The sequence below is a fragment of the Pholcus phalangioides genome, unplaced genomic scaffold (assembly GCF_987345545.1).
Source record: "Pholcus phalangioides strain wild (caught in Gottingen) unplaced genomic scaffold, Ppha-v1.0 ptg000039l_1, whole genome shotgun sequence".
NCBI classification, from domain to species: Eukaryota; Metazoa; Arthropoda; class Arachnida; order Araneae; family Pholcidae; genus Pholcus; species Pholcus phalangioides.
In genome coordinates, this window is record NW_028301625.1 from 24,147,897 (window position 1) to 24,175,595 (window position 27,699).

At 34.6% G+C, this 27,699-nt stretch overlaps 2 protein-coding genes across 2 annotated transcripts in view; both read left to right on the top strand.

Annotated features, from left to right (window-relative positions):
- The first annotated feature begins 1,950 nt into the window (after positions 1-1,950).
- LOC149065732 (uncharacterized) lies at positions 1,951-5,439 on the top strand. Its single transcript, XM_089253788.1, has 3 exons — positions 1,951-1,995; positions 2,377-2,899; positions 5,197-5,439. The coding sequence occupies exons 2-3, from the start codon at positions 2,382-2,384 to the stop codon at positions 5,369-5,371; spliced, it is 693 nt and encodes a 230-aa protein (XP_089109914.1). The 5' UTR covers positions 1,951-1,995; positions 2,377-2,381; the 3' UTR covers positions 5,372-5,439.
- A 6,890-nt stretch (positions 5,440-12,329) lies between these two features.
- LOC149065733 (uncharacterized) overlaps positions 12,330-27,699 on the top strand; it is a 42,143-nt gene continuing 26,773 nt past the window's right edge. The window contains exon 1 of the mRNA XM_089253709.1: positions 12,330-12,731. Coding sequence (XP_089109835.1) covers positions 12,605-12,731 — 127 coding nt within the window. The 5' untranslated portion in view covers positions 12,330-12,604. The remainder of the gene's footprint in view (positions 12,732-27,699) is intronic.

The following is a 27,699-nucleotide window of genomic DNA, read 5'->3' on the forward strand; positions in this document are numbered from 1 at the left end:
ATATTTTAATTATAGAAATAACTCTTCATATACTCTTAGTTTCCATCCTCTCCATTAAAAAAAATAAAATAAAAGTATCTAGCCGATAGCCCGCTAACACCTTCCATTTTTGACGTTAAAGATTGTGGAAAGAAAACAACAACACAGAAATGTTCTGCACGTGCATTAAAAATGAATTTCGTTGCCACCGTCGCTGAACAAAAAATTCAGTAAATGTATAGTAGTAGTTGTATACCCCAAGCTTAATTTTGATTGGTCAGTGGCCGATCGGCCAAAGGGGAAAAATCGCTTTTCCCTGTGTAGAAAGCGATTTCTTTGATTTTCCCTCTTTCATGTCACGTGACGTTAAGGAGTGAGCCTACGAATAATTTCTTGGTATCGTTTTTCGGATTATTCTTAACGCCATGCTTATGAACGTATGCTTATAATTCGGATCGGATGAGAATAATCATGAGCAGGTAGTACAGCCCCTGTATATTTATGGCCGATTCGTCAAATAGAGATCATCCGAATTTCTTGTCAAAAGCTTGTAAGCGAAGGGTTTAAGTGTACAAACTTGATTTCACAAAAATGCAGTTTCAAAATAGAGTACATAGCTATTTACATAAATTTGGCCGATAATTATAGGGTGACCATATGTTCCGTAGTAAAAACGGGACAGTGAGGTCCATCTCCCATATCATTTGACTAGTCATCGTTTTGTTAAAATCGCTCATTTTGATGTTTCTACATAGTAAATTCATTATTATAATGAGGCTTTTTGGATCGCAAGATAACCAATATGTTGACTTCCTATGCGACTCATGAAAGAAACAAATCTAAATGAAAGAAACAGAAATGAATCGTTTTTTTTTATGGGAGCTAGATGTTTCGATTTTTTTTAAACTTCAAGTTATCTGCCTGTTTTTGCTTCAAAAAATGCTTGAATAAAGCTGCGGAATTTCTTCAATGTAATTTATATGGGCCTATAATTAATTTCAAAACATTCTAAAGTATATGGATTGATGCAATTGGATATTATAAGACAATACGAAGACAGTAATTTTCATTTTCGTGCTTGAGAAGATGTAAATAAAAAGTTAAAATCAAAGTAATTGCATGGATATCTACCTCAAAAGTGGGTCTGGCTAATTATTTTATATTTAATTTTCTGGGCTTCGTATCTCTAAGCAAACTCAATGTTTCGAAAATCAAGAATTCAATTAAACTTCAAAAATTATTGATGTGATTGAAAACCAAACCAAATTCCCGCATTTCTACAGTAAAATCGGCAATTTTAACGTTAATCTCTATGGGGATCATCCAGTGTTTGTCCTTCAGAGTGATGCTGATGATGATTATGACGTCTGTATTCGAAAAGCCTCCTACGAATTTCGTACTGATAAAATGTTACGAATGGAAAATATTTTCACGCTAGATAATTATGGTTCAAAAAAATTGCCTTTCTCAAACGTGAGAGAGAAAATTACCAACTACGAAAATTATATATACAACATATGATTAGTTTTCTTTTTTAATATTGCAACATGACGCTAAATTTGTTTTTCCATAAACAGTTTAAATGCATAAAAATCGGTTACAAAAACTTCAAAGTCTAAAATCATCAATTTTTAGCATATTTACTTCCACAATGCCGGTATTAATTTAATTTTCATTAAATTTTCTTCATCAACACACACACAATTGCATATTTTTTTAATTTCTATTCAGCTGTATTCCTGGAAAATGAGACTAAGTATTGCTTCAAGCCATAGTTAAAAATATTTTAGATTTACGATTGACGTGGCAGGTAGGCAGCCTTTTCTAAAGTGTATAATTTAATCAGAAGTATATGTCTCTACCTCATGTGAGCATGCAAAACACTGTCGCACTTGAAAATATGACGTAGTGTCCTTACAGTATAGTACTTGAAGAGTTGCTTCTCAGCACGTTACTTCACAGTGTTCTCCGTTTAGTGCTGCTTGAATCTTGACTAATAATTTAATCCAGGCTTCGGTAAACTTTATTTTCGTCAAGGATTATCTTGTTCTTCTTGAAATTGATTGAATTTTACGTTGTAATTAACGTTCTCGTGTTGCGTAGTCGATCTTTCCCTAAAGTGCGATTTTTGAAATCGAATTATCAGTAACACTTATAAATTACTCTGATCTGATAAAAACTAGAGATTTCGAAGTTGAGTAGTGTTAGGCGTAACACTAATGCTGTTTTAAACATTTCATGCTCATTTTGCTAATCGTCAGTATTTTATTAGTTGAGATAATGACTGACCAATATTAATGTTTTAAAACCAAAAGTTATGGTGGGGTTTTTTTTTTTTTTTTATATATTCTTGAATGCAAAGTTTGATTTGGAAGTAACTATTTTTTTTCTTTTCAGGAGAAATGGGACTCTACAGTTTACTGTTAGTTGTAGCAGCACTTGGCTTAACCAATGCAATCTTGACTGTCCCGGCGCTTGTGTTATCCCCTCTAGGGGTACCAGGCATTATGGGTCCAGCGGCGATGATGGCAGCTAAATTAGCTGTTGGAACGAAATTGTTAAATATGCTTGGTTATCTGGGAGTAGGCGATGGAGGAAGCCTGTTGGCGTCGCCGATTGACACTTTACAGAGGTATCCATTCCTTGGCTTCAATTTTCCTCAATACGAAAGATTTCCAGACCAGTACAGAGCTAAACCAATTTCCCAGAGGAGCACCACTCAACGGTTTTCGAAGAGACGTGGTCCAAACATTCCAACATCTTTCAACATTCGTGAAGCAACACCAACGGAAATAGAAAATTTCTTTGGAGTCCTGAATAGAGTGGATGCGAACAAATGCATATCCCGCTTGGTTTGTGAAATCGGAGCAAATCCGAAAGTGATCGAAGGATTGGGCCATAATGTCAAGGAGGTAATAAGGTAAGCTAAACATTTAGTCTATGAATTATCGAGTTTACAAAAAGTCTTAAATTGATTAGTCTCCGAAATATTCAGAATTGCTTCCGACTAGGGTTGGCAATCGGGCAAAATTTTCAACTAATTAATCAAATAATCGAATGACTGATGGAATTTTTGTCGAATATCTTCAAATGCCAATCGTTCGTAGCAAACTTGATATTGGTAACTATAAGGGCTGTCCAAAATTGTGCAGTGCGTCTGTAACCGCTGACTTAATAAATATACGTTTAATTACAAAGTTTCAAATGACTTAGTTAAAATCTCAATTTATTTCAGGGGTCGTACACAAGAAAATGAATTTACTTTTTAGTTACGTGTTATTACCCAATTAAAAAGTTGTTGCTATATGGCTCTCCTGATGCCAACAAAAAATTCAACGTTTCTAAGTGCAACGTTCAGATATTCGAAAAACTGGGGAAGTAGCGTTAAATGCTATTCCCAATTTTTGAATTCTATCTCGGTGAATGTTGCAATTAGAAACGGTTTTTGTTGCCATCAGGAGAAGCGGTAACTTTCTAATTGGGTTTCTGAGCACTCGGGGACTGAAGGAATTTAACCTTATAATGACTCCTAAATCTTCCAGATCTTAAGTAACGGCACGTCATTACATGCTTTTAGTAATTAAGTTTTCTAAAGTTAACGGTTAGATATCCACCCTGCAAACAATGACAGCCTATATAGTATATAATTGTCATACCATATTCATTCTACGCTCCTATCCAGAGGGGATGGGTGCTAATGTAGATGGATCTCGCTAATCTCTGGCACATATCGGACCAGTGCCGTATTATCGAAATCGCCGGAGGCTAATGGGAGCCCATTAAAATATAAACTTCTGCGCACGTAGTGACATATTTTCTATGGTCTAAGAATATCCCAAAAATCTCTAACGAGTCTACTGTAATCGTAGATTAAGTAATGAAGGCCGCTCACTTGAAGCCATTTAATATGCTGAACATGCTCGTCATATTCTGGAATTTCTTAATGGATCCTGTCGGGTTTACTTAGTTTCTCGAATCAGTTATATTGTCACTAATTTCGGTTCTCGTACTGCTGTTTCCCCCCCCCCTCAAACGGTGCGTCAGAAGCTAACTTCCGAATAAGTGCTATTCAGAGACGATGAATTGCCTTCCATGAAACTATTTGAAAGTAAAATAAATTACTTTCATTGAATTGACTTCGTGTCGACAAAATTTGAAAATATTTTTTAGTCTTATCTTTAGTGTCATGTATGAGCCTAATTTAAGCAGTCTTGAATTGTTTGCGTGTCGCTTAGTCAAATTATGGCCAGCGCGCCGTATATATAATTAAAATAGTATAGAAATTTTGTTCCGAAAAAATTCATTTTGGGGTGTTTTTGCATATGCAAAATATAAAATCTGAATAGAAAATGACTTGCGTACAAAAAGTGCGTATTGCAACTTTTTCAATTGTAAAGAATAAAGCAGTCTCGTTTGCAATGAAACCGTGGCAGTCTTTAAAGAATATACATCTCCCACCACTTTGGGTGATCTGGACAACGATTCATAATTAAAGTTAACTTATTACTACAAGTTCATCTTCTAAAACTTGCTTTGATGCATTAGAGTACTATAGAACGGATGGATTTACGTTACATATCCACGAAGCTTGATCTATCTGTAAACTGCAGCTTAATTGAATTTTTAATTCGCTTCAATCTTATTTAAAGTGTCGGACTAAATGTTAGTTTGCCAAACATCTTGATTTATTGCCAAATTTTTAACGAAGTATGAAACTCAATTTACTCTCGATTCATTGAAAAATTTTAAACTTAAAATTTTTCTTATATTTTGTACCGTTAGTTTCATAAGAAATCGAACTTAACGGTTCAAAATATAGAATTCAGTAGACTTAGTGTTGACAATATCCGTTTGTATTGAAATATTTATAGGTTTGAGATTAAGTTTATTTTTGAGCTTTCATGTAAGAAAATTCAAAGGCATTTAAAAAATGCTTTTTGAGGATTGGATTTTAACGTCGAGCTCATTAGGCTGTAAACGTGACTTAAATCGAAAGCCGTTTTAACGATCGTGTATTCTGCCCGTGTTCTTTGACTACTTGCGGTATTTCTTACAATGAACAATGTAAATTTTTTTTTCATGATACAAACTTTAATTATGCGAGTTAGAGCAGATAATTTTTCAAATGGAACATAGTTGAATATTAGAACTTGACTTTTGTTGGTTCATTGTAATAAATTGGTAATGAATTGTAGAATATTTAAATTTTCCTTTCAGTTCACTGCGTGTGCTTGAAAGGAACAAGCTGTCATCCACATATAAGGACATTCTTATGGCGGGTCAGAAAAATGGCTTGGGCAGCTGCAAGGCGTCATTCTCAACTTGTGACGAGAAATCGTATCGCCTTGTGCGTACCTTCATTAGAGCCTTCCGGATCAGGAGATCAAACTAACTATTAAAATGTAATGCTATCAATAAATTGGAGTGAATTTTTGTTCATATCTATGAATTGTTTGAAAACTTGGCATCTCAATTTTTAGTCTTATTGAAACATTCCTATGGGTATTTAAATTGATATATCGCAGTCTTGTATCAAACTTATGCTGTTGACACTTCTGCATCGTTAGAAGGCGAGATTATAAGATCGTTGAGAAATTTTAATTGGTTACGTCGGAATTTTTCAAAGTAAATGTCCCGTACACTGGACACCTTAGAGTAGCGACGTGGGAACTTAACACTAGTGATCAGGTGTTGCAAAATGTTATTAAATGCCCCGGGTAGAACGAAAACAAGACTATTTTGAGCGGTCGGTCACTTGTAGCAGTTTAAATTTAAAGAACGTAAGAGTATTTACCATAGTTGAAAGATATCGTATCAAGTTAACATTAGACTATAAGCAAGATTTTTGAAGAGGTTTCATCGCATGTATTCTAACTTTTAAAATACAACGCTGTAAGTTAAAACCTAAGTATGTTGCACATTCGAGTTTGAAGCCGCATCATATTTGAAAATGTAGAAATTCACTTCTATGTATGATCAAAAAGGATGTTGGTGAAATTTCACTAATCACTTTTCAGTCCTGCAAAACTTGAATTAAATATATTCAATAACTACATATACAGGGTGAACACTTTCACCAAACGAAAGGGTGTGATCCCAAGTGAACATGAAAAAAAACTAATCAGTTTTCCCATTTATGGGGGGGAAATGCAAGTCTGAAAAACCCCATGAAGAGTTTGATAAATCTACTCTCAAACTAAGTACGTATAGGATTTGTTTCCCAAATGTGACATAAATTTCACTGAAATATCTGAATTTAATAGGGAGTTACAAGTGCTGAAAGATTTGGCAAAGTTCAAAATTTTTAATTACCCATTTCGAAAATGCCCTTGTAGCTTTCGAAAGAGCTTAGAAAAAAAAGTCTGTTCTAGTTAGATTTTGCCTTTCGTTCGCAATATATATTGCTGCAATCAACAAATCTCAACTAGCTTCTGCTAGATGAAATGAGAAACTTTTGACTCGTAAAAAAATATAACTCATAATTTACAGGTTAAACGGGTGTATAAGGAACACTCACGAAATGAAGTTTTTGTCGACTGCATTATTTTATTTCCTAATTTTTGCGAAATAATTTTTCATCACAAGTTCTGGAGTTGAGCGATGTCAAAATCATGCATTAATGAAAGTTGAGCGATGTCAAAATCATGCATTAATGAAAGTTAATGCATGATTTTGACATCGCTCATCTATACTAAATTAACTAGTGTCAAATGTATATGCCAAAATTTTAAGCTTTCATAAATTCTGAATGTTCATCGATTCTGAAACTTTGACACCACTATTTTTTGATTCCTTAATTTTTGCTAAATCACTTTTTTTTGCAGAAACTTCTCTGGAGATACTAAAATTAATTTCCATTTTTATTAATTTGTTTACTTTTCACCACTCCTGTAAACGTGAATATCATGCGGGGACAGATGCTTAATTCAGCAATTATCCTGTGATTGTACTTGAATTTGAGAAATGTGCATTTTTCATAAAAAATCGCGAAACTCCGACGTAACTTTAGGTAGCGTAAGTAGGGCTCTATTGCTGCATACGCCCCCAGCCCAACTTTAGTTTCTTACACGGCCGAGTCTATTAACCCATTAGCTGCCACGATCCCCATTTGAGGATTTTGGAATTTTACGTGCTTTAGGTTTACGACTTTTTGTGCATATATATAATTTATCCGGCCAAAAATTTCAAAAAAAATTTGGCAGTTAATGTGTGTGGGTTAATATCTCGCCAACCCATCTACTTGTCCGAACTTTATCACATCAGTGTTTTGAGGAAAAAGAAAGCGTTCCATTTTTCTTTGTGGTTTTGTTTCCTCTCAAACTTTCACTCTTATGTTACTAAAGAAGTTTTACCTCAATAACTTGTCCTGACTGATTCATCATCACCGAGCTGAAGCTATGAATATGAAATTTGGTCAAAAACAGTTTCATTTCGTGATGTAAACTCACTAAGAAATCACTCTAAGACGGGATTTCTAAAAATTCAACCCTTAAGGAGGTAGGTCAGGAGGGGTTTAAATTGTATACGGGAGAAATCATCACCGAGCACTTTTCAGATTATCAAATTCACGCGAGCGAAGCCACTAGTTGTGAAATAAGAAAATGCTTCATTGGTTCGCGTATTTCAGACTTGTATTAATGTTAACGTCAGGCTCACCTATAAAAAGGCATTTCAAAGAAATCTATGCGCAACTGGCCAATAACGATTACGAAGTTATAAATTTCAATTTTTGAAGTGGAGTAATACAGTAATTTTTTTGAAATGGAGTAATATAGTAATTATTTGTCGTAATATAAGCTATTGATAGGCATGCTTGCGTGTCGTTAACGTACGTGTTTTTCAACTTCGAATTTCACCCATCTCATTTGAAATATTTTTAAACATCGCGTTTTTTGGAATTATTAAATTGCAAAAGTAAAAGGGGGGGGGTCTTCCATATATTCATTTCAGTAATCTTTGCTAACGATTTTCTATACTTATACACACTACACACTTTTCTAGCGTGACGTGGGACCACGTCAGAGTAGTGTGTAGCAGCCTTCAGACTTATATGGACGAACTCTTGTATCTCGGGTACAGGTCACATGCTAACCGATTTCCAAATTTTCAACCAATCACAATCTTTATTTAAGCAGTTTTTGGCTCTGATTTTTCATTGGTGAAATAAGATTTAGATCGAACACTACAGGGTAATTCTAAATTTATGGGACAAATTTCAAGACGTGATACAAGACATCTAAACAAGCATTTTTGACCCCAGAATGTGCAGTCGAATGGCAAAAGCGGTAGACGGTGTTTTTAGAGTTTTCTCAACAGCACTTCAAGTCAGTCAGAAAAATATATTTTATTTTGGTAAAGTACTGTTGTGCACTCTCTAAAAGCACCCTCTACCGCCTTTGCTGTTGCGATTTGACCACACATTCTATGACCAAAAAATCTTGTTTAGGTACCTTCACCTAACAATGTCGCCTTTCTGAAAGTGCTTGTTATCACCTCTTAAAGTTTGTCTCATGAATTTAGAATCACTCTGTATACTAGCCCACGCTCAATAAATCACGAAACATCGAATATTATTAGAAAAAGGCTGCTGATACTTTCTTAAGCCATCGCATGACATATCTTATTTCAAGTTTCGAGTCCTCTGCCGCGAACATATTTTTCTCCAACGTCGCAAAATTCTTCAAACTATCGACTTGACTTGGTGAATATTCAAGTCATCCATATAATATTTTTTTTTTGTTCGATGCATCCAAGACAGATTGCCAGCAAATAATTCCCTCACGTTTAGGTTTGGATTCTTTCCAACTAAAAAACAATTCACTTATTTGGTATTGCTCTAAGATGTGGAATGGACACTAAAAGCAAAAGATAACTGTGAATGGACTAAGAGACACCTGCCAAAAACGGAATCATTTCCCAGAAAGAAAAAAAAAAAGACTTTCTCTTAAGCACGTAATACCTCTTTATGCCCTTTTAGGAATTTGAGAAATATACAACGCGCAATTTTTGCTCTTGCTGCTGTATAATTCTTTCATAAATGTATTTTTTCTCTTGAAAGCCATTAAATAATTAAAAACTAGTTGGTCTTTCAAGAACTAATATGCATTTAAAGTGAAACAATCCATGCAGACAAAACTATTTAATGCATAAATGAACAGCAATTTTTTATGACGTCTATTTGTTAGTTTTCAAAATATCGAAACAAAAAGTGCATGGTGCAATGTTGTCGTACCAAGTCGTTGCTTCATTCTATTAAAAATTGCAGAGTTATAATAAGAAACTAATAGAGGTTTTAATGCGAGATTCGAACTCAGATCGTTAAAGCAAGGTCGTTTGCTGTAAATGAGTTCAAAAAATGTTAACTAATTTTTCTCTCTACAATAAAATTAGTACCGTTCCATTAATATTTATTTCCAACATTGAAGAAACAATTTTTCTATAATCACTTTTCTATTTCACGTATTCTATGTTGAAACGAAAGACTTGCATATATTGAACACGACTGACTCAACAGGCCAACGAAGCTAGAGATCACGTGACTTTATCCGTCCGACCTAGAGGAAATATTCCTTACGATTGAATATATATATTCCCTACGCATATGAATATATTCCTTGCGTTCATTCCTAGCGCGTCAGTCGGAATGTGTCACGTGACCAAACACATCGTGTCTGCCACGCCCGAGGTCCGGACGGATATAGTCGCGTAATCTCTAGCTTTGTTGGCCTTGAATTGAGCCGGCCGTGATATTGTTTTTATTCAAGAATGTGATACCGACTTGAAATTAACACATTAAAGGGGCCAGTTTTTTTCACGCTCACTTGCGGACGTAAATGTTTAAGTGTTAATGTAATGTTTTAGGTGTGAAGTTAATACTTCACACCTAATTTTTTAAAAATGAACCAAGCGGCACATTTGCAGATCATTCAAGAAGCCTGGGGAATATTTACAGATCACCGCGTCACAGTTCCAGCATTCTTCTCACACATTTGAATATCACTTAAGTGATCCACAACACATTTTCATAGATCACTTAAGTGACCTAGGGTGCAGTTCTAAATCCCGTAAGTGTTCCGCGGTACAGTTCCAGCTCACTCAAGAGGACCGCAGCTTACTTCCAAATCATTTGAGTGGCCCGTGACACGTTTTCGTACCAATGAAGTGGCCCGCACTTTCCAAAAGGTTGGGCACTCTTGCTCCAAGCGGTTTAACCACTGTCATCTTTCACCAAAGTGAGATTGGCTTAACAACATCATAGGCTCCTGGCGAAGTGATTTTTCTGGGGGCCCATCACCTAGCTGAAAGCACTTGCTTGCAAATATATGTATATAATCAATCTCGAAAATTGTACCTAAGTAACCGTGTGGTGGCTTGGTCTACATATCCTATGAAATTTCTAACCGTCAGAAAATTGTAACTAGATCTCACTATCATGAGGGTGCCTGGGTGGGCCATTCGTTAAGACGACAGTGGTCTGTAAAACTGGTATTTTTACCGAAAACCTTTGTTTCTCCAGTCATTTTTCCATGTGATAAATGCACAGAGTCAAAAAATCGACTTACGGTTTCCAAAATGGGATGCCAAGAAAACGGTGGCAGATATTAAGTTAATAATAAGTTATTCTTGCGGAATATAAATGTGTGAAGTCAGAATTTTCAGATACTCCATTGATGTTGCAAGGGGTAGTATAGTTATTAAAATAAAAAAATAACTTTTTGTACGGACATCTCTTGTGCCAAAAACCCAATTAGAAAGTTGCTGCCCTGTCTCTTTTGGTGACCACAGAAAACTTCCACGTTTCTCAGTTCGATATTCATAGAGATATCTGAATTCAAAAACCGGAGAAAAATTGGGTAAGAACAGCATAAACTAACGGACAACGCTTCTTTCCCTGATTTATGCTATTCTTTCTCAACTTTTCTCTGCTTTTTGAGAATTCAGATATTACTGCACTTAGAAACATTCATTTTCGTTTTTCTGGCATTACGAAATACAGGGCAACAACTTTCTAATTGCGTTTTTGGGCACAGTGTGTCCGCATAAGTTCATTTTTTTCAACGGCCATACAACCCCTTGCAACATAAATGACGTATCTGAAATTCCTGACTTCGCACATATTCCGCAAGAATGACTAATATCTGTCACCGTTTTCTTGCTATTCCATTTTTAAAACCATCAATCGATTTTGGGTCACCCTGTATATACCAGCGGCTTCTGTGCCATAAATTTAAGGTGAAATATACTAACACAACATAAGTATAATAAATGGGTTTTTTTAGCTAACCACATTCTTTCGTGTTCTATTACGCAAATAAATAACGTTATTGAGGTCCTTGAAAACTGATTAAATAGATACAGAACAATTTTTGCCATATCCCTATTTTATCAGCTGCTCTTTTGCTTGTCAAAGCTTGATAGTTTTATTTTCATCGTTGCAAATCATGTTTAATTTCTCAACCAATGTATTTAATTTCTCTTAATTTGAAACGCTTGAATAGAGCTCATATAGCAGAGTTCCCTTTTTTCATCTAAACCACGCTAGTAATAATAATTATATCCGGCAATAAAATAGGTCTTTCTCTTTTTAACGGGAATGTTATCATCCGTATTTATATTGTAATCAGGCATGACAACATAAAAGTTTGGTAAAAGTTCTTTTATACAACTTGGCAAATGCAACTAATAGGCTTATTGGTTGTTTTTTTCAAGTTTTGTAAAAGATCTTTTATCAAACTTTTATAGTGTAATCCCAGCCCAAGGATGGTATCCTTTGGTGTACATACTTCGTAGGAGGAGACAGACTCGAAAGTCTGGGGTGTGCTGATACTATAATAGTTCATATATACGCATATACATTAGATCAGTTGACTCCAGCTTTGACACCGGGGGGGGGGGGGCAATGCCCTCCATGCCCCACTTTCTCCATATCTCCGGCCATAACTTACTTTCAGAAGAACGAGAAAAAACGTACATTCTTTTCTCGGTGGGCTTATATTGTTCTTCGAAGAGAAAATGTTGCTTTTCTTATTGTTCTGGTTACAAAATGGTATTGACTTGTTTTGGTTGGCAGTGCCAGTAAAGTTATTAGAGAAATATTAGTTTTTATCATTATAAAAACGCGTTTAAATGAACTCCTTTATATTATCAAAATTTAATTTTGTTTGGATGGAAAATTCCCGCCATTCTTGTCGACGATTATAGTTTAGGGAAAAGTAGCGATAACATTACTTTCAACAGCATCACATAATCGTCAGCTTTTCGGGAAAAGCATGCTTTCTGGCTGGAATTTTCCAGTTTTTCGCCAATGTTCTCTCTCTCTCCCTCTTTATTCGTATCGAACTGTTGTTGAAGGCAAGCTCAGTGTTTGACTGGCATAGCAAGTGGCGGTGCCGTACGGTGAGCAAGCACTTGGGTGGTTTGACTCTATCGTGGGAAATGGGCGGTAGCATTCAGTTGGTTTAAAAAATAAAAGAGGGCTCGTGGTATATACTATGACATGCAGTTAGCATCAACACATGAATCTATTATATTCTTATACATACAGGCATCATGGATGATGCGTTTGAAAAAAAATTGTGTTGAGTCAGAAAGACTATTCTATTGCTAGTTTTGTAACTGCAGTACAATGGCAGATTTCATTATTATTGCTTTGGCAGTGTGGATCTGCCTCCACTGCAGTTGGTGCACTGCCAACGTAACGATATCATCTGGACTGATGGAGAGTACTACTGTTATCACTCTTGATTTAGAGGGTAAGTTTTCTAATAATTTAGATTATTTTATATATAAATTTTTAAGATGGTTTCGTTCATTTATTTTTCATTGTGTAACAACGGCATGTGATATTTCCCATAATTTACCTCCTTACTAATTGCAATAGAATTCAGTTGTCCCGTTTTTCAGCTCGAAACTTTGTACGGTAGTCAAAATAATGCCAAGATAACCTTCTGACTAAAATATCATTCGGAAAAAAGAAAAAAAAATGATTATATAAATTTAAAATTTCCATAGTATTTGATGCGTAATCTTTTCAAAAGTTTTTCTTGCATCATCATGAACATGGTCATTCTGAAACTTTAACCATTTGCAAAATGCTACCAAATACGTATTCCTTAAATAACGCAACAGGCTAGTTTCGTTTTTTACTGTTTTTGGGGTTTACATCAATCCTTATTGTGATACCCCGTACACACTTATAGTACAGCCGAATCCCGTTATAACGAACTCCAAGAGACCGGAGAAATCACTTCGTTATAAAGGAATTCCAGGTTTTTTTGCTTTGTTTCTATGCAAATTTATCTAAGGAATTAGAAAAGTGTTCGTTAAAACGAGATGTTTTCGCTATATCTGTATTCGTTAAAACGGGATTCGACTGTATATTCCATTTGCTATCCTTTCCGGGCATATTTTCAACCTACAAATATTTTGGGGTAATATAACAACAAAGCAATCCGAATGTTATTAGTTTTTAAAAGGAACAATAATGCGTTACTCAGATAACCCAAAAGAGTAACTTGAAATTTCTTTCTTTTTCCTTCAAAATAAAATTTATTTTCTCTGAATCAAACGGTTTGCGAATGACAAAAAGTCTTTTAAAATGGTTCTTGTTATGTTCCATATCCAATTACTCGTCTAAGAAAAAAGTGTAATATGTTTACCTGAAGCTATAAGTGGAATCGACTAATTGCTGCACAAATTTGCTATCCGTATACCGTATTTCTCGGAATGAGTATCAGGGTGGTCTCATTTTCGAAATAAAATAGTTTTATAGTTTGCAGCGATTACACTGATGTGGGCCTCACGTTGCGGGTTTTGTTTTGAATCGGACAGTTTCAAAGAAATTGATGAAAGAAAAGTAATAAACATCATCCCTTATTGCTTTTAGCTACAGAATAAATGTAATCTTGAAATCGAAATCGATACATTTAGTGTTCAACGAATTTTTGTTTATGGAATACAAGGAAACTGATAATATACGAAAGTTACATTTTACGGCAGAAAGATGTGACGCCACGCGCTGATAGGGCATTTATTTTGAAAAATAAGTAATATTTATTTCATATAAAATCGTAGGATATTTTTTTGTCACTAATGATTTTTCCCTCTATTTTTGATATGAGTGACAGAATCATTACACATAAATCTGAAACTATGGATATTTTCATTTTTTGGCACATTTATACACGGTCATTTCAAACATAAAATGTCTATAGTTGGAACGGGACCAGAAATTCGAAACTTATCTCAAATATATGTTGATTTCTTTCATGCTTTCTGATATGATTCGAAACAACACTTGCACATTCGATTGTTGTTGCGCTAATCTTAAACCGGTTTAACATTCCTTTCATTAAAAAAATTAATAAACACCGTAGAGTTAATTTTTAGTTTTCTCTCATTGCAACCCGAGAGGTATCGTTTTTATCAAACATTTTTTTTTCTCGCTATCAGTGGAGTAGGTTTTAAATAAAATAACGGTATGTGAACATTTTATTCAGGTTTCAGTTTTTAATATTTTTACCAAAGAATCTCGCAACTAAAACTTGGCAAAAATTCGGGCTGACGAAAGAAATCCTATTCACCGGTTTATTAACATTTAAACAGAGAACTTCAGCTAACAATGTAATTAACGAATCGTAGGTAATTCGTTGACATGGGAGTAAAAGCACTTTAAACAACATATAATCTTATTCACGCATAGAAACTCTTCCGAAATGTCATACTATGCAGTTTCGTTATGACCGTGAATAAATTTATCAGCTGTTTCTGTTTCAATTTGACATAACACCGTGGATGAGAATTTTTCATTTCCGTTTTGTCAGCAAAATTTCCTTCGGAGCTTCTATAATTCTACCATTTTATATGTAGCTACGTTCGAAAATGCTCCAGAAAATTTTAATTAGTTTTCACTTAAATAAATCCATTCTAATCCTTCTAATATTATAAAATAGGAGATTCAAGGAGTAACACCGACATAATAATTTCCACATTATCAGACGAAGCCAAAATAATAAATTTACATGTCAGAATTGGTCGCGAGTTTCGTGGTATGGATTGTAAAATACAGTTGATTTTTAAGTCTCATTCTTTCTTTACAGTTACATCCAAACCATACAACTTTAAATGAGAATAATATTTTGCTGTTGAATATAAATTATTTCGTCTAAATAGAAGACAGTGAATATTTTAATGTCTTAACACATTCGCATCGGGCCATTTTTTTCTAAAACTTATGTAAGTTTTATACTTAATGTGTGTGCTATTAATAATTCATAAAGCGATAATTATTATATTATTATTATTATAATTATTGCTACTTAATGCTTTTTTATATAAAATGATATAAAGATATTTCAACATATGTGTAAAAAAATATTCACGTTTCCCGGCAACGACAATTTTTTTTAAATCGAGAATTTTCGTTTCCCGATGCGAATGTGTTAAAATCGTGTTTCAAAAAAATTCTTTAATTTGAAAATTTACACGTTACCATTAGGGCAAAATTTCTAGTTGAATTTTATGTTTTTGCATATTGCCTAAAAAATTCGGTAAAAAAATAATTTACCCTAAATATGTATCTTCGAATGTGTGCAAAGGGTTAAGGAACCCTTTAAGTGGTTTTTAAAATTGTCCTAATGCACAATATAACTGCCACATTCAAAATAAAAGCGTGTTAAGAACCCTAGATATTTCGGAGTGACCGAAATAAAGCAGATCAAGTTTGACGCGACATCTCGGGATTGCCGCTGTAAGGGTTAAACGTTCATTACTGCAGCCAGTTTGAAGATAAAAATTCAGAATCGCTTCTGCACATAAGTTGAGGTCATATTCTTTCCACTTTACATTTTGAATTTTCGGTAGAGATGTCCCAATTAACGACAACAGCTCTTTGCTTGTTGCAAAGCCCGTGTGACTGTGATTTCGCTAATTTGTTAGTATGTTTTGAGTATATATATATTTTTTTACCTTGAAGTTCGATTCGAATTTTTTTCTTACTTCAGATTGAATCACAAAGAAGGTAGTGGAAAGTATTAGAATCACAAAAAAGATAGAAAGTAATATTACTTCAATACATTTATTTTATGAGCGATTTTGGAGGCTTTGCACGTCTTCAATAAGGCCCTGTGTAAGCAGTACAATTCGAAATAGATTTTCAAGTGATTTTTTCGGCATTCAGTACATGTCACTAACTGTGAAAAAACTTTCTATGTGTGTGGAAAAAAAAAAACTAACATTTAAGGGTTAAATCCGTATGAGAAAGAACGAGATGAAAAGATTTACGTCATCGCAATAAAAACTATAATTAATAAATGATAAATCTTCAAAATACTACTACTACTACTTTACCGTACATGAACCTCGTACATATTCCTTTGCGGTGTTTCTAACGAATCGGTACATACTGGAATATGTGTTCTGAGTGTATGAGTGGCTCCTAACGTACTTATGTTGTGAGATTCACTATGTTTCGTGTTCTTGCTGGTGCTGCTATCTTCTCTCATATTTTGAAGTGAAGATGGTAAATGCTTGAACTTTCATACTATGTAAGTATCATGTTGTAGGCCTGCCTGCGCTCGAATTCACGCTTCGAAATTGGAAAACCGTAGAAAACCAACTTTAGCAAACCACCACTGTGCCATCAACGTGATTCGAACTATCAGGATGAGAGTCCATCATGTCAGAGAACTTCAAAGGCAAAATTTCTGCTTAAAAATCTTTCGCATATTGTCTGAAAAATTCGAAAAAAAAACTATTAACCCTTAAATGCGTATAATGTGCAAAGCATGTTAATTTGCATGTTAGCAAATGCTTCTTTGAGCGTTCATTACTGCAGCCAGTTTGAAGACAAAAATTCAGAACTGCCTCTGCAGATAAGGTGAGGTCATATATTCTTTCCTTTTTATATTTCCGATTTGCCAGAACTGCCATTTGGGGTGTGTGACAGGTGCGGTAACACCGGCCCCGCATTTACGGTAATAATAATTTCTTTCATAAATTATGAATTTTGATCAATTCTGGAAATCTGCATTTTCATTTGGAAAGCAATAATTCTTGAACTATGCTTTTTTTCATCAAGAAAGAAATAATGCCGGAATTATTTCTTTCATAAATTCTGAATTTCCACCATATCTGGAATTGTTTTCTTCATAAATGCTGAATTTTCATCAATTTTCAGTCTTTTCATCATTTCTGGAAAAAAATTCTGAATATTCTGAATTTCCATCAATTCTAGAAGCATTTCTTTTATTTTTTCCAAATATTCATGATTTTTCTTTTCTGAATTTTTGATCACCCCTCTCGCGCAGAAGTAAAAAAATCGGGGCTAATTGACCCCCACTAATAACTCTACACCGGGTCCCGCTTGTGGTAAGGGGACAATAGAATTTGCTAATAAATCTACTTTGCAATACAGTAAAAGTCTACGGTAAGTAACTTTTGTTAAAGTGCTTGAAAAAAAGAGTTCAACAGGATTTATTTATGTATTTTGAATAAAAAAAAAATGCTTTACAAATAAAATACAAATCTTACATCACTGAAAGTAAATTGAATTTCTGAGAGATATATAGCCTCGTGTCTCAAGAGAAAGATCCGAAGCAAAAACAAAAATTTCTCTCTTTTTCATGATCTCTGTTTATTCTCAGTCAATTTATCTTGCATTGCAAAAAAAAAAAAAAAGTAAAAGGAGAGCATCATTATCCAAGATTTCTCAAAGGAGCTGTTTTTTCTGCTTTTCGTTTACTTCAGATACGGAAATGTTTTTTTTAATACATATATTTCTTGTTGTTTTCACCCTCTGGGTCAGATCCAATTCTCTGTAGGGGTCCGTGGCTCTAGCCAGCTTCCTAATCGATGAATCAGAGGCTGTGACGTCATTGATTTTTCAAAAGGACGTCACTGTGCGTCGTCGAATGACGTAACGTGCCAAGGCTCTTGAAGAATCCTATAAAAGGCCCAAGTTGGTAACAACTCATTCTGCATTCCGGCACATCTTTTGCAACTTTTCCGATGGCACGGTGGTGATTCATTTCATTCTCGGAACAGTTCGTCGGAAGAAGCTTCTTAACGCTCGGGAACTAGAGTGCGACGTCCGTCGAATTAAAGAATCGAATCAGTAGATAGCCAAAACACGTGATATCTTCATTATTGATTCTTCTTATACATATTAATTCACTATAAATTTTACACACAAAAATTATCAAGATATCGATCTTTAAGTTTCTGTTTCGAAATGGTTTTCGTGAAAATATTCCGCGTAGCCATGACCAATCGAGAACAGATACGTAACTAGTTTCGGTAAATAAAACAAATTGATCTCCAAATTCCAAACATGGTGCTTCACGAATACGTATAGCAGGAGGTCTTCAACCTTTCTAGATTTGTGAGCTCTGCTTATACCCATCACAAAACGAAGAGCACCCCTTATGGCAACTTGGACATACTTACGCCTGTAATCTGCATAAATGTAATGTTTGAATGCAATTTTTACAGGTGTTAAATTGAAACCATTGATCAAGTGCTCGCGAGCACGAAATCGGACACGAGCATTGAACACACTTGACGATTCATGGAGCACCATGGTGCTAGCGAGCAACAGGTTGAAGATGGCTGACTTATAGCAATTCAATAATAATACAAGCGTACCAAAAGCACCTTTTGGGACAGCGCTAGTTTTTGTTAATAAAAAACTAGCACCGTATGTAAGGGGGTCACCGATAAATTTCTTGTCAAAAGGGGGTCGCGCTCCAAAAAAAAGTTTGGGAGAACCCAAAGCTCTTTTGTAATATTTTTTTCAAATATTGTTTGGAATCGCGCCTACAGTCTAATGTTAAACTCCTCTCGGTACAATGTTATCCTTTACTAAGATAAAAACCCTCTGTAACGATATTTCTCGAGGAAATTTTGAAACCTGATCACCGAAAGTGTTAATGAAGTTTTCGGTATCATTACTTTTTGTGTGATACACAAAAGTATATTGTGATCAAACTCTTTGCAGGTGCGATACAACTGAAATTTGTTTATCAACTAATCAATTATAATTTTTTGCGGTGAAAAATACTCAAAAGCCGCGTATTACGGTGGTACTAACGACGCCGATTTAGAAAAAGATGACTACAGCACCATAAATTTGATGTCATGTGATGATAATTGCCTCTGTATATAACAATAATCCCTCTACAACGATATTTTTTCTTGGTCTGCAGAGTATCGTTATATCCCGATTTCGCTGTATTCTGTGGCATACAGAGCTGGAACTATAAAAGGGCAAAAGCGCCGTTAAAAAAAACAAAACCCCGTAGTAAAATTATCGACTTTTACAGTAAAAAACAATTCACAAAAATCGTAGTAACGGCCTTGCCTCCTCAAATTTTTATCAGCTTGATTATAATACAGTTAAATCAAATACTACTAAAGAAAAATTCAATTAACTTTTTAAAACGAAAATGATGAAGAAAAGTTTTCCCTAAATTTATTGGAGCATTAACTTATAATCAAGTCATGTACTTGGTTGATAGATTGGGTTTTAATTATATTTTGCCCGTCTAGAAGATGTCTGGGACATTCGAAAATTTTCATGACTTCCACTCATTCTTACTTTCTTTTCTTTACCAGACAGAATTTTGATGTCGTTTTGCTGCTTTTTATTGAATATCGTTTTGTTTCTTATCTTTGCCCTTCGCAACTTCATAAAAAAACTTATGAGCACGAAAAGATTGCAAAAATCTCGGAACGTTTCTATCGCCTATTTTATTTTCGTATTTTCAATATTTAGATCTTGAAAGATAATCACGCTGGATCCCGAAACCAAATCTGAATAAGTTGCTGAAGATCCGTTTTTATATATATTTACGGTAAATTTGATAAATTCGTTTATTATGCATAGTCGGTAAGTAGTTTGATAAATTTCCCTTAATTTATCACTTTTACCGGTGGTTATGCATAGTACCCAAGTGTCGTTGGTAAATTTAATAAGTAATTAAAAATGATCACATTTACTGGCAATTATCCATAATTCCCAAGCGCCGCGTCCTTGGTAAAAATGATAAATCGTATTATATGATATAGGCTACTATACATGACAATTCATACATGTATTGTATCATATCACAGATAAAGGCAATAAATCTGAGGTATTTATAAAATTTACTAATGACACTTGGTTGCTACGAATAATCACCTGTAAAAGTGAAAATATTTTCAGTATTTATCAAATTTACCAACGAACTCTTGGGAATTATGCATAATCTCCGGTAGAAGGGATAAATTTATCAAACTTACAAAGATGATTGGTGAGTATGCATAATAACCGATTTTTCACATTTACCGTAACATATATTTAAACTGTTGAGATTTTTTCCTTTCACTGATTCTATCGATAAACATTTCTCGCTTTTAAAAAATAATTACGCATTTTTTCAGGACATACATGCTTCTAATTTTAAAGTTGAAACAAATAAATCTGGTAAAAAAAACAGCCGAAATACTCATACAGTTACAAGAAGATTCCATTGTAGTAAATATTTTCCGAATCAATTTCAGCAACAGTTTCGAAGTACTTCGACTAAATAAATCCAGGTATGACAAATCGATATGTCGTGGATTCCAGAAGGTGTGAAATCAATATTTGTTCAGGTTTGATGGGTCCATTCGTAGCCGTTCACGTGTTTCCGTAAAACGTGCATTGATTTTTAAGTGATTGATACGCGACCAACATTTTCTTTCCATGTTGTTTTTTTGTTACCGTTTTCTTTCCCAACGAATCATTCCGATGACCAACTGTTGCATTGATTCTATTTTTTTTATTTACCTCTGAAGAGATTTCTGGCAATCGGGGTGAATGTAGAATTTGAGTGGTCAATATGTTTACGATCGAGGTAGAATTTCAAAATATTTCACCGAAACCATTTTTACACAATTTAAATGCATTTTTATGGCATTAAAAAACATTTTTTTTTTCAGCAATGTCGATGTCTCTATATTTACGAGCGTGGTTATTGATGTGATAATTTATTTGAATAAAAAAAAGATAATTATCGTATTTTATCGTGTATAAGGAACCTCCAGATTTTTTGGGCTTAAAATTTGGGAAGTTATTTTTTATTTTAAGATACAGTAAAACCTCAGTAAGTCGTCACCCTAATAAGTCGTCACTCCTCTTAAGTCGTCATTTTTGTTCGGTCTCCTCTGGCTTCCATAGATAACAATGTTACTAAACCCTCGGTTAACTCGTCACTATGGAAAAATTCGAGAGCGAGAAATGGATGATTTGTATGGTGTCCTTTGAAGAAAAAGCTTGATACAACACTATTACATGTTCGAAAGTGACCATAAAAGCCCTATATACTGAAACGGAACTGCTCAAACAAAGATGGTGGTGCCGAGGAAGTTCATTTTTCGACTGAAAAGACAGAAGTTCTTGAAACGTTTGAGAGACTGTTCGAGCTAGACATAATTCTTTCATGGGGATCCCCATATTAATGTAAGGCTTCAATTTAAACAAAATATCTTGTAAATGATAAACCGGATTTTTTTTTCCAGTCGAGAAGGCTCTCTAATATATGTTTTGCCTTGCCCAGGGACCCTTTCAAGTCAAAATTCGGCCGTGTTCGAAATTACTTCATATTTATACCATGAACTACTTATTTAATTTCAGTGATTTGTGAATTTTTTTATGTGTTATGCACATTTAAGACTAATGTGCATTAAACTGTGTTGTAGAGAAATGCTAGCTATTATAATATTTGCTCCGATTACTGTAAATAAAAAAAAGTACTGGTATAAATCGTAAATTTACCAATGTATTTAACTATAATACGGTGAGTTCAATACTAAATGCTTAAAAAGTTGAAAAATTCGTTTCATGTCTTTTATTATCTATAAATTTTATTAATATTGTAGTTTTAATTCATATTTTGATAAATGGTGCATTATTTTGAATTTATAATAATATATTTAATTTATAAACATTGAAACTGATGTCACTCCGTTTAAGTCGTCACTCCGCTTAAACCGTCATAATTTCTGGATAACTTGAGTGACGACTTATCGAGGTTTTACTGTATATATATAAAAAAATATTTTTTATTCATCATAGAGACCATTAAATTCCTGATCATTCTCATTTGATATGCATCGCAATCAGCTTCATAAATTAGTTCATTATCATCATCATAGTCACTTCTCATCGTAAATTGCAAGGAACTGAGTGTTTATTTATTTATTTACATTTGTGAATGGCGAGTTGGCACTTACATCACAAAGAGAGGAGACAAATACACAAAAACAAACAAACAGATGAACGAATGAAGTGAGTGAAATAAACAAGCAAGTAAAAAAAAAAGAAAAATATTCCACGACTATTAAAAGAGGTGTGTATATAAAATAACGTAAAATAATACAATTGATAAGTTAAAACCACAATGCCACAACAGTAGCTGGTTCAGAAATGATAAAAGCAATGAAAATTCTACGCAAAAAAGTAAACCAGTAAGCAGACCAATTAAAATGCATAGCATCGGAGATATGGAGACAGATCATGGTTTTTTTAAGGCGGCCTTGAACTGATGGATCGTGTTCTTCGTTACATTATCAACGGGTAATGAGTTCCATATGTGGGCTATGCGAATGAAAAACCTATGGTATCTTGTGTTATTTCGGCAGAATGGGATTCTGGTAGTAAATTCGTGGGGGGGGGGCGGAGCCTCTAAGCTGAGATTAGGATGATCCTTATTAATTTCTCATTAAATATTTTAATTCTTAAATTTTAAATTAGTTTAAACAAATATCTATAGCATATCATTATCCTTCGTTATAGACATCGTTCGTTATCAATGCAGACTGACTAAAATTTTACACAGTAACTGTACTATTGTCATGGCCCCTACAAGGGTGGGGCGAACACTTTCTATAACAGGAAGCCTCCGCGAGAAGCTTTGATGTCACTGAAGTCGTCCATTTCACCTGTAGCCATTGGATAAAGCAGGTCGACGTATGCAAATCTTTACCTTTTTTCGCAGTATATCCAATGAATATAGGTGAAATAGGCAACTTCAGTGACGTCACGAGCTCCGCGCGGAGGCTTTCTGCTATAGAAAATGTTGGTGGGGCAGACAGGGTTCCAGCCCTGGGTCCTGGTATGACTTTCGTCTTTTTTTGTTTTTTGATGATACAAATTAACTATAGAGTCCCTGAAAAGTCTCGCCCGGTGACCCATTCGACCTATGGGCCCCGGGACGGGGGGGGCATGACTATAGTCCGAGCGCGTATAGCTCTAGATCGGAGGTTCCCAAACTTTAAACTTTTCCATCCATCGAAGGTCCATCGTTTCCCTTCTTCAGATTTTTTTCTTTCTTGTCGCTCTCCAACTCAAGCTAACCCATAGGATCCTATGTGATGCTAGTAGATTCTACCAGCCCCTTGAACCAAGAGATCCTATCATGCCCTCTTTCCATTCTATGCTCACTTTGGAAAACAATTCTTGATAGATTCGCTAATGAAAGGAAGCTCACTTTACTACAAAGCTGTAACCCATACTGTTTGTGGGGGGAAAGAACGACAACAGTCAATATGGCACGGTTTTACTACAAAGGTAAACGTGACAAAAAGTATTCTTCCAAATGAATTTCTGAGTAACCAAAAATATTCTACGAGTTCTCACTACCGAGAAGAACGGTGGCAGTTTCTGAGAGAAAAATGTTTTTTTGATTATTATAAGCGGAAAACTGATTCTTATAACCGATGATTTTAGTATGTTAAAACTGCGTTTGATTTCTGTTTTGTCGATTTAATTCTTATAAGCTGTTGATTCTTGCAACCAGTGACTCTTATAAGCGGTAACTATTGCACTATTCATATATAAGAACCTCCCCTTTTTTTTTTTTGGTGCCCAAATTTGGCAAAAGGTGTTCCTTATACACGTTAAAATAGTAACTCTTAATCTACCACATTTTGAAAAAAAAATTTAATAATATAATAAATGTAATAAATATAATATTATAAATAAATATAATATTATAAATAAATATAATATTATAAATAAATATAATATTATAAATAAATATAATATTATAAATAAATATAATAATTACACAGCCTTTATATTTCAGAATAACAACACGTAAGGGATGCTACGGGTGTTAGAAAGAGAGTGGTACTTTAAAGTACCGTCGATAGTCAAAGGGTTAATGCTAGGGCCGGGAAACGATTAAAATTTTTAAGTGGTTAATCAAAATTTTGTAATCGATTAATAAAACGATTAATCGAATATTTTCTGTAACTATATAATGTTAATTTATGCTACAAAATTGTATTTTGTTCATTTCATGCACCTATTTACTAGATGTAAACAAATACAGGAATAGATTAAGACATTAAAGCTTGCCCACTTGAAACAGTTTAATATGCTGAACATATATTAATCATACCCCGGAATTTTTTCACTTGGAAACTGTTTTTTTTTGTTTTCTTTTTATAAAATCTGTTAGTTTAGGTGCCAGTAATTTTGAAATTACTTTTGATCATACTGTTGCTTGTTTTCTTAGATACTACTCCTAAATGGTGCTTAGGAAAAGAGGAGTTGACGCTTCCCGAATACGAAAATTGCTGTGCACAGTGGAGACAATAAATTTTAAATTTTGATCTTGTCTTCTAAAGTTGGGTCCATACCAGGAGCTCTACGCAGCTGCTACCCGCGCAAAAATCAAATTTCAGGTGGTTAGTACAGTGCGGGTGATTTTGATAGTCGGTTTTTCACGTAGCCACACCCCAAAATCGGTTTTTGCAAGGGCAGCAGCTGCGTAGAGTTTCTGGTATGTACCAGGCTTAAAACTGCCATTAAACTGATTTTGAAATAAAAAATCATCAGTTTCCGTTAGATCGACTTTTGTTTCCCAACTCCGTAGAATTTGATGTAAATATTCATTCAAATGTTTTTAAATATGGTCACTTGTCCAAAACGTATGTATTGGACCATAATTTTTAAGGCATCTAATCGATTTTGTCAAACGAGTCATGTCAATTTAAATAAACATTTTAATCGGATTGATTGAGTTGATTAATACAACTAAAATTGATCGATTAACCGACCCGATCAATCATACCAGCAATAGTTAATACAGTGAATAATTAATGTCTTTTTATGAATTAAACAACTTTCCATTGGTTTACCCGCAAACTATAGGAATATACTTTTATAGATACAATACAAATACAACGCCACAACAGGCAAAATGCCCAACGAGTGGCTAAGAAAAAGATGCCCATAACAAAGACGCTATAAAATCACATTGAATTTTCTAGATGGAATTCATACACAAATACAAAGAGGCCACGCAATAGAAAAATTCCCCCACATGAAGCATGTTTTTATCCTCACGGATTTTCCTGAAACTCATTCAAATCCAATAATCGTGTGAAATACTTTTTTTTTAAAAAAACCGAAGAACTGTAATTTCTATTTATGTCTATCGCGAAGTATCGTTTGACGACATTTGTGACGTCTGGCGGAAGTGAAAGACTTCCTTCAGTCGTCGTGTGGACTTACTATTAGAGCCAGTAGGTCTGAAATTTTGGCGTCTGTGAAGTCCCTGCCCCTTGGCAACGACGATTTCGATCTTTTCTTGCGCTGTCACGTTATCATTAGCACAGACTACGTTTAGGAAGTTGATTGCAGTCGTTGCCATAGCTTTGGTTTCGTCAAACATGTTTTGTTTTGCCTATAGTTCGGACTTAATGATACCACAACAGGCCTCACTTTCAAAGGAGACATCACTTTTCACGCTGAGTTATGTATACATACACCGGCAAACAAATATTGAGTATTTTTGTTTTGGTACTCAGAGAGGCCTAATTCATGACTGAATTAGTATGCCAATGATACCATCTCTAAATCAAAATGTGCAAGAATTTCCTGCAGTGTGCTTCACGAAGAGTGTTCGAAAGAAACAAAAATTTTAAACTGAATGTAAACTATGGAATACAGTGAAACCTCTCTTAAAGGTCAACCTGCAGATGCGGCAAAAAATAGTAATCAAGTTTTATTTTAAAGGATTTAACAGGAACCTCCTTTTTTTTGGTTACCCTTCTTTTACGGACGTATTTTTTTTTATCGCCGGTGTCGCAGAAGAAGAGTGTTATTATCAGAAAACCAAGGAAATTCTGGCGCGATATTTTCACCCTGGAAAAAATTTCAACTAGAGAAAATACAGAAATTTTCCACTGCTCCCAATCAAAGAAAATTAAAAGTTTTTTCTTCTCTCTGTTATACAGAAATAAATTTTTCTCGTAACGTTTAAATGGTAATTCATCGAAATATCAATAGTTTGCGTTACCAAAATTTTTGATTTTTACGACTAAAAATGCATGTGATGTTCAAGCCTGAAAAAAAAAATAGATGGTAAAAATGCCAAAAACTGAGAATTTCAACTATCAATGTCTCTAAAAATTTCCATTCAAATGTTACGAGGTTAATTTCTTTCGGTAGCTAGATAAATTACGCATATTTCATCATTTAATTTTTTTCTATTGGGAGATATGTATGAAAGATTAAATTTTATATATTTCCCTAGTTATCATATAGATGAAAACGATCTCGGCCAAATTTCCTTTTTTTTCGCTATTTATTTTCTATATCGTCCCCCTCATGATAGAAATGTGCAATGTCCTTGGGGGGAAAAAAAGAACGTGGGAAAAGACGTTTTTCTGAATGTTTGCTCTACCCATGTTACTCTATGGAAGTTGTTTTCTTAAAATACATATATTGTTTGGTCATCGATCATTTTTGCCGCAGCATGGTCATTTTCTGAACCTAAGGGCCAATTAGACCAGGCCTACAATTTATTGCCGGTTCCGAACGGCAGGCTTGTTTTTATACTCATCGAGAGGTTGGTGCGCTAACCCCTGGATAGGGACTCCCTGCGGTAGAGCAATTTTTTCTGTGGTCATGTCGCCGTTTCTGTTGTACCCCAGTGTCAGGAAAGTTTCTGACAAGGATGAACCCTGGGTATCGAACTCGCGAAACGTCTGAACATCCTTTGGTACTTTAGGCGAGTATCTTATCGACCTGGGCTACCGCGCCCAAAATGTTTGGAGCATGTGTTTCAAAAACGATACAAACTTAGATACCAAAGTAAGGCGTAGAACCAACTGATTAAAAAGAAAAAATGAAAATTTGCACATTCGTGCTTCTGGCATGGGAGGAGGACGATATATTAACTTCAATATTTTAGAATAAACCACAGAATTTTTTTTTCCTAAGTACCCCCAGAAATGGGGGTTATTATAAATGTCACTTGACATTTATAATAAAATTTACACGTGATTCTAAGGTTTTTATTTCCCCCCCCCCCCGCATTATGATATTATGATGATTTTAAGTTGTTTATCTGGCCGAAGCAAAAGTTTCCGCATCTTTCTAGCGTCAAAAGTTTCGAGAAGCGAAACAGAAACTTTTGGAAAAATACCAGCTTATATAGATGGCGTCCGGAATGACTATCCAGCATAACACCATAGACGGGAAGTCTAGCATTTGCAATTCGATTAGAGTTGTGAGGTAAAGAAAAGATTAAAAAAAAAACAGTTTAACGACACCCGTAAATGCAGGACGAAATGTTGGCCCGCGTTCAAGTCCGAGAAGACCCGCAGGAGTACGGGTGTAGCGAGTTGCTGTTTGTGGAAGTGCCATGGAAAGATCGAGTAGAGAACACGCTTTTAGCTTTTTCCTTT